Genomic DNA, 13,793 nt, shown 5'->3' with positions numbered 1-13,793 from the left:
CATATACAAACTCACATACACTAGAGGACGGAGTTGATCAAAGTTATTACTTCAAAGTTGAATTTATCACTGAAGTACTTCAAGTATCACTTAAACAAAATAGCCACCAGTAAATACACTCCAGTGAATCCCCATAAAACGACTACACTGGTTCAAAGTACCTGAAAACTGCAGTTATTTGACTTTCGACCAAACAGCAGTACTTCATAAACCAACATAAAAAACACAACTTTTAAATCTAATGTAATTCAAAACAATGCGCTGCGTTGGTGTTTACCACAGAAAATCAAAAGCAAAACATTTTTTAGTGGTCGTCCAACATTTGTTGACGATGGCGTTGATTCAACTTTTTTTTTTTGTCGGCACAACGAAGACAAGCTCACCTTTGTTTGGCTAAAAGACTGGAGACAGATGAGACAGACAGTTGGCAAAGATGAAGGCGATGAAAGAGACAACCTTAAATCGAATAATTAATTCTAACCACTGTGTTTTACCTCATTTGTTTAACCTGGGCAGAATGACACACTGCGGTGCCACCGGCCCAGTTCACAGGAAGGTTCTGTTTCCCGGCGTCTTCTCTGTTTATCTTAACCTCAGCTCCGGCTCCGTTGGTGCCTCACTGATATGAGAGTGATATCAATTTTTTGGGAGCTCTCGGGAAGAAGGCAAACATATTCCCCACAAAGTGAAATCATTCCTTCAAGAAAAGCCTCATTAGTAATGGGTGTCAGGTTTGTTTGGGATACGTCTGCACTGATTTGACTCCCAGATAGATCTCTGTGCCAAAACACTGGTGTGTAGAGCAGATAATCACCTCCTCCTCCTCCTCCTCCTCCTCTGCTCCTCCTGGGTTTGTCTCAGAGTCGACTCATTGTGCACCAATTTGTGAAATGATCCAACTCAAGCAACAAAGTTCAGATCTCGTCCTCGGTGAGCGTGTTCCCTCCTCCTGTTCCTCATTCCTCAGTCTAACGCTCGTTCCCTTCACTTATCTCCAGCCACGCAGGGAAATTGTTAAATATTAAATTTAGTTGTAAATATTACATTTGGCTCTATCTACGTCTGACAGAGTTCTGTGATGTTAAGTTGCGTGAGTGTGGGCTGTAGGTGTTCGTTTTTGTAGGAAACAACATTATATGTTTTCTAATTTTTCTGAGTGCGTCGTCTGAGGGCTTATCAATGAAGGTTGGAGATACGGAGCACAAATGGCCGCTGGTTAAGCAACACGAGCAGGCTGTGTGGGTTTGATAATGGTTATGATTCTTCCTCTCTCTAGTTTCTTCTTCAGTTCCCTGAGTGGGAGTGGAACACAATGGCTGAGTGAGAGAGATACTATTGTTCATCTGGGAGGTTCTCCTCCTGCTCTGCTCGGCACTGATTACAGCCCAGCATCCTGGTCCAGATCTGGATGCTCCCTCTCCTCCTCGGCTCTCGGCCTGGGGGAATTACTCTCTCCGGGGCGCTCCGACATCCCGACCGCTGCGTGGAAACACACACACCTACTCGGGGGGGTCGCATCAGAATACGTATCTGTGCAAGCGCTCCTGCGAACAAACTGGCACGTACGGTGGCCGCAGCCAGGCGGCCTTGGCAGCGACTGTAGACTGGACCTGTGGAGAGATCTTTACGGAGCATGCCGAGCCCATCTGTGACTGCTACTCAGTGATGGGAGGCAGCTGGCTGTGTGTGTGTGCGCGCCTTATCGGGGGCCAATGAAACATCTCCGAGAAGAGGAAGAGACTTGTGTGCGTTTGGGCCGGAGATCAACTCCAGAATGAGCCTAAACCCTAGAAGAAGCTGACCCCAGGGCTTTTCCTCCTACCCATCACCCCCCCCCCCCCCCCCCCCCCCCCCCACCCCCCAGCTGGAATGGCTCAGTCTCAGGGCTGCGGCATAATGAAGTGGGGACACAGAGAGCAACGGCCTGGGCGTTCTCTCGCTGTCAGTGATATCGTGGATGACGTTCAATCACGACCACATACACCAGCGCTCGCTCCACTCCCCGGCTCTTAGAGTGGGCCGGGCTCCGCACTGACAGAAACCACACGGGCCATAAGAAGAAACAGATCGTGCTCCTTCTCCTCCTTAATGACTTCTGACACTCGTTCCCTCGCTCCTCTTCTGCCTGCTCGTCTAGTGACGGAGTCCACTTCTGTGCTCCTTGTAGCGAGGCCATCTGGGTGTCTTCTTGTTAGGTCATTATAGCCGCTGATGGCGTGATGCTAACCCCCTCATGTGACAGTGTTGGAGAGCAGGCATACTGAGCCTGTTGGGTGAACATGGGAGGTGTGTGTGTGTGTGTGTCAACTCCACTCATGTGTGAGTGTGTGTTGTAACGTGTCTGTTGTGAGTCATGCTCACTCTCATTGGCTGTGCATGCCAGGCTGTTGACTGAGCTAACAGGAGTTAGCGTGTTAGCGTGTGTGTGCCTGGGAGAGAGAGCGTCTGTGTTCACATGTACAAAGCCGTTCTCTGCAGGGTGGAATTCAGGATCTTCTGTCTGTCTGTTCTGCCTCTGACATCTTCATTTATGTGGCTCTAATGGGGACACCCTCGGGGAAAATACCACACTTCCTGCTTTTCAGCAAGTCACTCTTGCCAACTCCGTCCTACTGAGGTTGAAATGAAACTTGGATTGAGTTTAGAGTTGATCCAATACCACTACCCGTTGGCGAGTTTGTCCTGGTTTTTCTTTAATAAGGGTGAAATCCTTTCTGCGTTGCTAAACAGTTCTGGAACCAGATGGGTCTTGTTTTGCTTAATTTCAGGATCCTTGTGTTTGTTCTTCTGCCTTTTGGTGTGTGTGGCCTGCGCGAGCATTGAGGCAACTTGTTTACCGTCTTTGACACGTGAGGAAATCGGTGTGTGTGTGTGTGTGTACACTTTGGGGCGTGTGTTTATGTATGCACGATTGTAAGTCAGGACTTCCTTGAGAACATCTAGCCCTGCCCGACAGAAGCCAGCGATGTATACAAGGGATCAGCTGCCGACAACAGGCGGAGACCTTGGACCGGCAGCACTTCAGGGGGCGATATTACCCAGCTCTCCTTGATGAGTTTGTCATGTAACGGAGCGTTGGGACATCTCGACGTCGTCACAGACGGAGTAAATTTCTCTCGGGCCTTACAAACACACCGACAGTTCCATGATACACGTTTTTTTTTTTCCACCAAGAATAAAAATGATCACACTGTGTCAACAGCACTCACTGGGTCTTAACCACATATCAAGAGCAGAGACATTTCAGAATCTGTTTGAATGTCTCCTCTGAGGGGGAGAGCGAGTACGCGGCGGCGGTGGCGACGGCGGCGTGACAGATCTGAAGGCAGTCGAAGCCTGAGAGCGTCGCTGCTGTTGGGAAATTATTTATTATTGATTGACTTGGATGAGCAGAGGATATGTGTGTGTAGCCTGTGATTACACACAGCATACACAACCTCAGGCTGTTGTATTTATTACACGGCGGCACTCTGGCCAACAACGCTGTATGTTCATTACAGACTTAAGTGTAGCCCTGTCATGTGGCTGAATTACAGTCATGTTAATGAGAAGCCATAAAAAAATCTTTCCCTGACTTTAAGTCCTTGGAAAATTTATTGGAAAGGCCATAAATACAGCTGCAGCTCAGATAATGGCTTCTGTAATAACAAGAGGAAAAGCATTTCATCAATAATGTAAGATGAATATGGTAATGGTGAGCACGTCTTTATATGAACCTGGGACAGGAAGTTGAAATAATAATAATAAAAATCTTATGAAAATAACTAAACTACTTCTTTTGGCTGGTAACTGCTGTGGTTGTACTAACCCCCCCGTCCCATCCCGTCCTCCCCCTGACCCCCGCGCCACTATTTAAAAGATTGAAGCAGTAGTAAATCAAGGAATCAGCTGAACTCTTCTTCGGTGGTGTTTACACCACAGAATTCAAAATGCTTCATTTTTGAGGGTTGAATAAAAACCCGATCACGGCCCAACACTGGGGGGAGACAGACCAGTCTGAACTGGTTTTAGTCATCGACACCAGATTTGAGGAAGGATATTAATCTAATCAATCTTTTATTTTTATTTCATATATAAAATCACTTGCGTCTCCCTCTCTCTCTCTCTCTCTCACAGTTCCTGTTCCTGGGTCCATTCACTCAGCAGCTCAGGCTGCCTGCCAGTGCAGTGCTCGGGGCAGAGACCTGAGTTGACTGGACGGGGGTGGAGAACACGGGGGAAGGGTTGGTTTGAGGCTCCGCGAGGGGCTTTGAGAAGGCCCGAGAGTAGGCGGCGTTTTATATGAAAGTCGGCGAGGGCACGGCACTTGAATAGGGGTGGCTGGGAAGTTGGGCTGGGAAGGTCCAGGATGCACCCCACAGTGCTTTTGTGCGCTCCCACATCCGTGTGTGTGTGTATAGAGCGGCGGCGGGGAGTGGAGCATATGTGAGATCATGTGCTCATATTCACCAGTGGAATGTAAGAATGTGTTCTCTCGCCTCTCTTTCTCTCGGCTTTGTTGTTCTCCGTTCTCTCTCTCCGCGGCGCTGTAACGTAGCCCTGTTTGTGTAAGCTCTTTACAGGATTCCGCCTCAGCGTGGATCCGTCCAGATGAAACAAAGGGCCACCTCGTTTGGTTATTTTGAGAATGATTCCCTTTATTTTGTTTGGTTCAGGCCAAATCCACCACGTTTGACACAAGGGGGATAAAGGGGTCTCTCACGTTCAGGGCTATTTCCCAGAAACATCGTTTGTATCTGCTCAGCTCTTCCTCTGTGAGCTCAGAGTCCTTTAATCAACAGGTCCGACAAAGTCTCCCGACGACGTGAGTGAAAGATGCAGTTCAGCCTCCTCTTTCCCCCTTTTCTTCCCTTTCGACCTCCTCAAAAGAACAATAATCTTCAGTCACTCACCTCCTCCTCTCTATTGCATGACTATGAGTAGAACCCAAGTGGTGCTGATTAAGCCAACAGAGAGACAAACGGAAGACAAAGTCCCAGCCCTCTAGTTTAGTTTCGCATCCTGGACTGGAGCTGGGCCACAGCTTGCCAAGTGGAGGGCTTTTAAACTGGGCTAAACACTAATTGCTGCCCTATTTCTTTTATGTTGCTTCTTTCCCATCTGCGATGGCGCTTCCAGACCTCCACAGCAGCCAGAGCCTCATTATAGCAGACAGTTAACAAAGGCTGGGAAACAGAAGCGGAGAATTCACTTAGGAAAGTTATCCAACTGCCAAGTAAGAGGCCTGCTCGGAAAATTGAATCAATGACAGGGACCGGATTGTGATAAAGTCTGTCAGGGATATTAAGACACTCAGACGTGGAAATCCTGAACTAAACTGTTTCAGCTCTCTCTGATAACCAGACGGATAAACGGTTTAACCGGGAAGGTTGTTGTGGCCCTAATTTTTTTTTTATATATATTCGAAAAATATGAAAAGTATTCTGCCAAATTTGAATTTGAAACAAAGTAGCTAAACCCCAAACTTGTTGAATAAAAAGTTTAGACGTTCATCCGCTCTCCTTTTTTTGCCTTTTAATTTCCACACTTGTTTTTTTTTTAGGTGTGTTTTTCCATGAGTGGCGGGTGGGCGGCAGGATGGTGGGGGCGGGAATGAGAAAGAGCAGAATGAAGGAAATGTTGAAGAGGTGAATGAGAGGGAAGGATAAAGCTGGAGGGAATGAGATCGGGGGACTGGAAGTATGGGGGGGGGGCGGGGGGTGTTGTCAGCGACAAAGCCAGACGTTGCCATGGAAACCTGTTTATGCCGCGCTGATGCATCTTGTAGATCCAATTAGAGACTGATTGTGTCCATGTCTTCATAGACACACGTACGCACACGCACGTGTGATCGGGTAAACTCACACACACACACACACACTCATGCACGCACAGAAACACTCACGCATTCACCGACACGTCCATGAGCGCATGGAGTGTGTTGTTGCTGAAAAGCAGCAAATAGTTGGGAGACGTAGAACAAAGGACAGCCCACATTCTTTCCCTTATCGGCTGGGGGAATAGACGACCCCCGCCTCTCAACCCCAACCCCGCTCACCGCCATCGGCGTCGCACAATAGCGGGGAAATAATGTCTCACCCACTTCCAAGCCCTGCACCCAAGCCCTGGTGCCAACATGCTTTCATGACATCATACTCAGTGGACAAAGAAAGAGGACGTGGGGAAATGACAGACAGCCACCTGACAGTTCCTGCTCGTTTGTTTCACGATCACTGAAGTGATCGCTCCGTCGTCAGAGAGTTGACGGAGAACAAAAATAAATCTAAGTCTTTTTCTTCAGGGATACTTAAAAAAATATATTTAATAAAAACTATTTCCTTTTTCTTAACAACGTTGGCCATGTGCCAGGGTTTAACATCAGAGGAGTGGGGTGATCATATACCCCCCTCCATACCCTCCCATGTCCCCCTCCTCTTGTAGGATCACATGATCAGTCTTTTTCACAAGACATCACAGTCTCCACTTCCCGCGGCCGGTCTGCAGAGTGACTTATTTAGTGGTGAAATGATGTGTGTGATGATGAAATGAGGGGCTGGAGATAAGGTGAGATTAGACTGAGAGAACGAGACAGCAGAGAGAGACAGAGAGAGAGAGAGACAGAGAGAGGGTGAGAGACCCTGCCTTGATGTCTTGTTAAATGTGAGGGATCAGGAAGAACAACAAATGCACTGCTCGTTGCTAAATCCTCCTTAAATCTGCTGGCATGGTCAGATCCAGGAGATAGTCCTGCTGCTGTGGCCACTGTCTACGACCACAACACACACACACACACACACACCCGTGGTCAGTCCGGCTGTTTGGGTTAATGCTTGGCTAACTGGGACAGCAGAGCTGAACCATGTTGACATTTTAAGCCTCAACAAGTCCAGAACAATGATTCAGCCCGTCTGCTTATCCCCCCCTCCACCCGGCCCCCCCGCCCTCCACCCAGGCCGCAATTTGCTGACCGACAGGCTCACACACACACACACTCGCCGCCCCCCCCCCTCTCTCTCTCTCACACACACACACAGAGCAGGTCTCCTCCTGCTTCCTCACCTTTAGTGAATAACAGAGAACAAAGGCTGATCTGATTGTGTTGGCAGCAGAGAGAGAAGTGGAGAGGTACAGTAAGGCCAGGTGGATTATCTTAATCCAGCAGTGGATGATGACGGTTGGATGGGAGATGAACCAGGAAGCCTTAACCTCCCCAAAGACCCCTGTGCCCCTCTGCAGAAGGACCACCGTCGATATTAGAGTTACTTATCTGGGACTGGGAGGGGTGGGGGGGGGGTAGGTGGGTATGAAAAAAAACAATCTGTGGACATAATCCCGTGTGTAGTGATGTCTCTGGCAGCCATTTTGGATTTGACCATCTCGTTCCCTTGCGTTTGAACTTTTGGTATGCTTTGATTCACGTCCAACTTTACAGATTTGTGTTCCGCTCGGCTGAATAGCGCAGATCACCGTCAGGCTGCTACATGTAGACTGTTCCTGGAGCCACATTAACTCTGCTCCACTAAAAGCCTGGACCAGACCCGTCTGAACCCATCACTGCCCGGGCTCGGTGTATTAAGTCTCTGTAAACTGTTGGTGAATTATGTGGCGGCTCTTCTCCGCTCCTTTTATCCTATGTTAGTAACACTTGTTGTTTTTCTCTCTCCTGTCTAAGGTTCCTGCCTGGAAAAGGCCTGGTAATCTACCCTGACATCGGGGACAAGTTGGACATCATTTGTCCCAAAGCGGACCAAGGCAGAGACTATGAGTTCTACAAGCTGTACCTGGTGAAGAGGGAGCAGGCGGAGAGCTGCAGTACAGTTCTCGACCCTAATGTCCTGGTCAACTGCAACAAACCAGAGAAGGACATCAAGTTCACCATCAAATTCCAGGAGTTCAGCCCCAACTACATGGGCCTGGAGTTCAAGAAGAACGTCAACTACTACATCACATGTAAGTCCTTCATCCAACCACACCAGTTCCAGCTCAGATGGCTCTGAGACTTTGTTTAACCAGGGATTATAACCCCTGCTTCACACCCAGTTACACACCGCTCCACCTGGGAGTTTCCAAGTAAAACTGCATTTCCATAGCAACGAGTAGCTTGTAATAAGATTAGCTCAAAGAAAAGGAGCGCTAGTGGGAAATGCCAGGTAGGATATCTGTTCTTAACTCTCTCCGGGCTTCTGTATCTCAGTACGGGGGATACAATATTTTACAAAAACTTCATGAACTTTATTGTACTATTGTACAGAGGATTCCATGACATTTAAAGTAAACTACACCGTGGTAAGAAACATGGTTTAACAGTCATTCTGTAACTGTGATCTGGAATTCCACATCCACAAATTCTAAAAGACGAAAAAATTCTATTTGGTAAAAAACAAAGAAATTACAACTCGAGGCGGCATCACATTCTTAAAGGGCGGAGTAACGACAACTGACGACTTCATCCCAACATTCTTCAGCAGATTAACTCTCAACCAGTTTAACTGTCAACATTAGTATCACAGGAGTGTCCTCCAGAGGTTCTTTTTTCTGTATACACACTTTTTAAAATATCATTATCGTGGCCTAGATTTAAGTTGAGACTCAGGTCCAAGGTCTGGTCCACTGGCTGCACAGCAACATTTTCTAAAGTCATGGAGAGAAGCTGCTTTTCTTTCCCTCTTTGTCTAGATGTCTGAGTGAACTACAGCACAAACCACAGGTTCAAGGAGAGGTTGAGAAAAAAAACTGGCAGAGCTTCAAACACAGAAGAGTCGTTTTGTCTGCTGGACTTTTGGTCCTTCTCTTGGCGGGGACTTTCATTTCTCTCCCCTCTATTGTCAGTGTTGGTTCTGTGAGTGGTGTCAACAGGGTTAAGGTTGGGTTGTCACCGTTTGGTGCTCTTTTGAATTCTAAGTGCTCTCCGAGGCTCGGCTGTTTTTTATCAGCCTCCCAATTTTGATCTAGTAAAACAGACAAGCTGGAACAATCTCAGCCGACTCTGTGACACAGAGGAATTTGGAGATCTAATCTGGACGGGGTGTCATTATCTCCGTTCTGGCTGTTGCATACAGGTTCAGCCGGGTGTTAACTGAGGCAGGAAGCGCAGCAGAGTGGAGTTTGGCCTCTCGGTGGTAATGCTGGTAGATGAACTGGTACTTTGTGGTTGTGCAGATAAAACATCCTAGAGTGGTGTTTGACTGAAACATCAACAGTCTACGCAGCAGTAACACAGGAGTTGATACGTTCATTTTGGCTTTTTTTTGATACATTCTTGTAGATTTGAATTCCTTTAAAGTCTTTAAAACCTGGGCTGAGTATCGGCAAGAATCTGGCAACAAGATACGCATCATGATACTGGGGATAAGATATACTGCGATATACTGCAATACTACAGGCACGATATATTGGGTTTCAGACTCTGCTGCTGTTCCATCTGAACATCAGGTTACTAACACTGGAACAGAGGGATCTACATTTGGAATCACTTAGAGAAGAAAGAAAAGAAAAAGAAAATTAACCAACACCAGGAATATTGGACTGAGAATTGGTGAGAAAGAAAAATCAATAACTGATGGAGAATATTGATAAGGTATCAGGAAAGGAAATATCGTGATATTTCAGTGTACAGCCCAACTTTAAACTGTCAATATCACAAATAAAAGTAGACACTGAGTGATTGACAGCTAGCACTGCTTGAATGGAGCATGTTCGCAGGACAGTTTCTAAACTTCCAGTCCTGAACCCTGGGAGACGGTGTCCATTTTATATTTACGATCTTTAGATTTCCACGACATTCCGCGCAGTAAAAGCATTTGGAATTTTTCCTCCTAAACTTCTAATATATTTGAGAGCAGATTGAAACTCAACGTCAGAACTTGGAGCACGCTGAGGTGACTCGGTAACAGTTGATGTCTCCGTAGACGTCCTTTAACAGAACCCATATTCACTGCACCGTATATCACAGGAGGGAGTAAATGACAGTATCCAGGAGGAGATCGGCTGAACAAGTACACGCCAGCTGCACTGGAATAATATTTGAGTTTTTAATTAAACATAATAAATAACGCATCCTGCAGCGCCGCAATTAATCAATGTTGAGCAGAGCAGCAGATTTATTGAATCAGTTAAATATATATAAATATATCAAGATGTTTGTATAATAGCAACTCTTTCAGTGCTATTATAAATATATATAGGATTTTTTATACTTTTTCACTGCTTTATCCTTAATGTTTTATATAATAAATTTCCATTTAAATAAATTCAATCTCCAAACTTATCTGAGACCGACTTCATAAACAGTTCATGTCGATGGTTACAGTAACTCAGACTAGTTAAAAGGCACAGATGCTACTGATTACATTCCTAATAAACTGGTTACTGAAAACTCAAGAAGCTAAATGGAACTGTGCCTGACTCTACCCTAACCTGTCAGAGTCACTGCTGTACAAACTGCCCATGCTGGGGCAGTAAACAGCACATTTATATCCCTGTCACTTCCCTGCACGATGAAGGTAGATTTTTCCCCTGAGCTGAAATGAAAACAAGCCAAAGTTTATTTAAGTTTCTTCTTTTTTTTTTTTTAATATCTCCTTCCAGTGAAGGAGCGGCCCACGCCAAATAGAACCTCATATATGATTTTCTTCAGATCTGTGGCAGAGCGCTGGGTTTTTGAAAAGTCTTCCTCAAAGACAAAACGCCGTAAAGCATAAAGGCTTGCGATGTTATCAAGCAGTGGTTCTGGGGACGGGGGCAGCTTCTGTGGCAGGATATCACAGGGGCTTTTATTTTTCTAAATGTATTAAATCCACATGTATTTAGAAAACACCTTGGGGAATGTTGGCGTCGGCTCAGGCTTCGGCTATCTGCGGTTAGCACAGCCGCTCCACCTCATGTCGATTTTCATCATAAATATTTTAACTGGCTCCAGCGACGTGTGTGTGTGTGTGTGTGTGGGCATCTCGACTCTGACAACACCACAGCAGAAACATCAAATGTACTTTCGCCTAAATCTGCGTTTACACAACACATCCTGGCGTCCGTGCTGACGTGCGTCTCGTGGCCTTAATGCCCGCTGCTGCTGATTGTTTCTGTGACTGTAATCTCACAGCGGAGGCGGTTGTAAATCCCCCCCCCCCAGGGAAACAATGTGCGGCTGCAGGACGCCGCCTGATGGTGGATCATTATTAGACTCATATACTGTAACGTTCCTCGCGTCAGCAGTAATCGGATGCGGCATTCGTCTCGTTATTATGTTAATTTTGTTGTTCTTTGCAACAGGAAGTGCTTCCTTTTTTATTTATTCCGCTGCAGCTGGTGCACACGCCACGACTGAGTTTTTTTTTTTTTTTAAATATTTGGTGGAGAACATGAGGATGGCGTCGGGGTGAGAGAAGTTTCTGCCGCTGTGACCTGGAGACTGGGCGTCTTTAGTAAAGTCCATCTGTGTCCACACACACATACACACACACACCGAGGCCCTCTGGCGTGTGTGTGATCCCAGTGTTGGGGATGAGATCCAGTCGTCCGACGGTTGGCTGTCGGTGTAAATCTCCCCGACTTCCAAAGTCCAGGCTTATCTGACCTGATTAATGGTCCAACGCAGGAGACTCTGTGTGGGATGAAGACAAAGAAGGAGACACGCCACCAGTGGACATTCCACTGAAGTCTGTGGCCGCCTATTTCTTGTCTCCGCTCTGATTCTGCCCCCCCCCGCCGCCCAGCCCCTCCCCCATCAACTCCTGCATTCTCTAGTCTGAGGGTAAATGACCCACAAAAGGTGTGAGGTAATGTCAACAACAAATGGTGTGGGTGTATTTTTTTACGTGTGTGTCCCATGCCTCGGTGTCACCGCAGGGGATCCCGTCCACTCGGCCCCGTCCGTCGTGGCTGGACTTTGACAGGAGTCATGTGAAGCAGGAGGTTAGAGGTCAAAACTCACGGGCAGGAGGGGGGTCACGGAAACACAGCAGGGGGTCAGTAATGATAACCCTGCCCTGATCTAAACCCCAGACCAGCACCAGGCTGTGCTGTCCATCATCATCACCCCCCCGCCCCAAACCCTCTAAACTGCCCCCCCCTCCCTTTGTATACACAGGCATGTGCACATGCATACTGTATGAGTACACACACTTTCCGGTCTTCAGTGCATGAGGGGACAGATTTTTATGTATTTCATCATGTTGTCAAAACTGTCTGGAGGAAAGTGATGAAAAAACATGACAAAAATTAAAATAATAATAAAAAAGAAAAATACCAACATGGACAAAAAAGAAAAGAGGAAACAGACATTCGTAACATGATCTAAACAAAACTTCAAATATTCTAAGTGTGCGTGAAAATATCCATGAAAATATTTTTTCTCCCCAATTCTCAGTCCAATATTCCTGGTGTTGGTTCATGTTCTTTTTCTTTTCTTTCTTCTCTAGTGATTCCAAATGTAAATCCCTCTGTTGGATTTGATGTTCAGATGGAACAGAGTCTGAGACTATGATGACAATATCAATACATCATCGTGCCTATAGTACGGCAGCAGATCTGAACATATATCATATCGTAGCGGCAGATTCTCGCCAACACACAGCCCTGAACTCCTCCCGACAGTTTGTCATTAGTTTTAATAATATCCACAGCTGCTCGCAGACATGTTTGCAGTGTTTCACAAGCCCCAAATTCTCCGGCCTGTGTGTTCGACCACGAGGCACTAAACAGTGCCACACTGTCACCGTGCTCTCCTTCAACTCCTTTGAGTTCCCGTGCAGCAGCGCAGAAGGCCCTGATCCTTCCTGACAGCTGTCACTCTCCATCTCAGAGAACCATCAGTGGCTCTGACACACACACTGACTTCAGCTGCAGCAGAGGAGAACACGCCTCCTCACCTCCAGAACTTTGCCTCGTTGCAACACACTCAATCAAATTTCTGCCGCCGGTAACAACCAACAAACAAGTTTTCTACTCAGAGCGAGTTCCCCTGGAACTTTCCGCACATCACGGCCTGGGAACGATGCAGCGACTGATAAGTTCTTTTATTATTCATGGATGAGTTGGTAAAGAAAACGCTGTGTTTATTTTGCTAATTTGTTTAAACACAGCGTGTTGACCCAATCTAAGAAAAACAAAGCGCAAGACGCTTTCTGACAAATCACATCTGACACCGAGGGATGATCTTCCTGAGGAGCTCACACCTGACAGGATTAGCTTCAGCAGCTACGCCGCCGCTCACTTACATTTACTTCTTATTTTCTCTATCGATCGTGTGTTTTAATCCAACAAACTCTACACGGATCGACTGGACTGAGGTTCTTGTGCGGTCTGTGTTCCTCCAACGCCGCAGACCTGAACGCTTTCCCGTTGCTGTCCTTGGTGGGGAGTTGAAGGTCAAGGATAAAATCCACAAGATCCTCCTCTGGCCTACATTTGTGAGGACGTAAACACTCCATATGTGCACACACACTCCCACGCAGGTACTGTTGAACACACACACACGTGTTTGTTCAAGTTTAACTTGTGTGAGTGTGTACCAGAAAAAAAAGTACAAATGTACCGCAGTGATACGGCGACAATCGGAGGAAAATGTTAGCCGTCATGTTTTGGAGCGAAGATGAAACGATTCTAATCAAAAGCACTGTCGTCTCGTCAGCAGCAAAGAAAAAAAAAAAAAGAGTCGGAGACGTTTTGACGGCCTGATCACAGAAATGTTAATAACTCACACACTTCCAACTCCAATTAAACAACTTTGTTTTCGCAGTGAAACAACAAGTGTTCACATCTGGCGAACCTCTCTCGGTAAAATCACACTGAAATGTTTTAATTACAACCAAAAGACA

At 46.5% G+C, this 13,793-nt stretch overlaps 1 protein-coding gene across 1 annotated transcript in view; it reads left to right on the top strand.

Annotated features, from left to right (window-relative positions):
- The window catches only part of efnb1 (ephrin-B1), a 68,041-nt gene that overhangs the window by 21,449 nt on the left and 32,799 nt on the right, over positions 1-13,793 (top strand). Inside the window, exon 2 of the mRNA XM_008327415.3 lies at positions 7,652-7,929. Coding sequence (XP_008325637.2) covers positions 7,652-7,929 — 278 coding nt within the window. The remainder of the gene's footprint in view (positions 1-7,651; positions 7,930-13,793) is intronic.

Source organism: Cynoglossus semilaevis, chromosome 15 (genome assembly GCF_000523025.1).
Source record: "Cynoglossus semilaevis isolate Cse_v1.0 chromosome 15, Cse_v1.0, whole genome shotgun sequence".
NCBI classification, from domain to species: domain Eukaryota; kingdom Metazoa; phylum Chordata; class Actinopteri; order Pleuronectiformes; family Cynoglossidae; genus Cynoglossus; species Cynoglossus semilaevis.
Note: the sequence above shows the minus strand (reverse complement) of the source record. Positions and strands in the feature narration are given on the sequence as shown.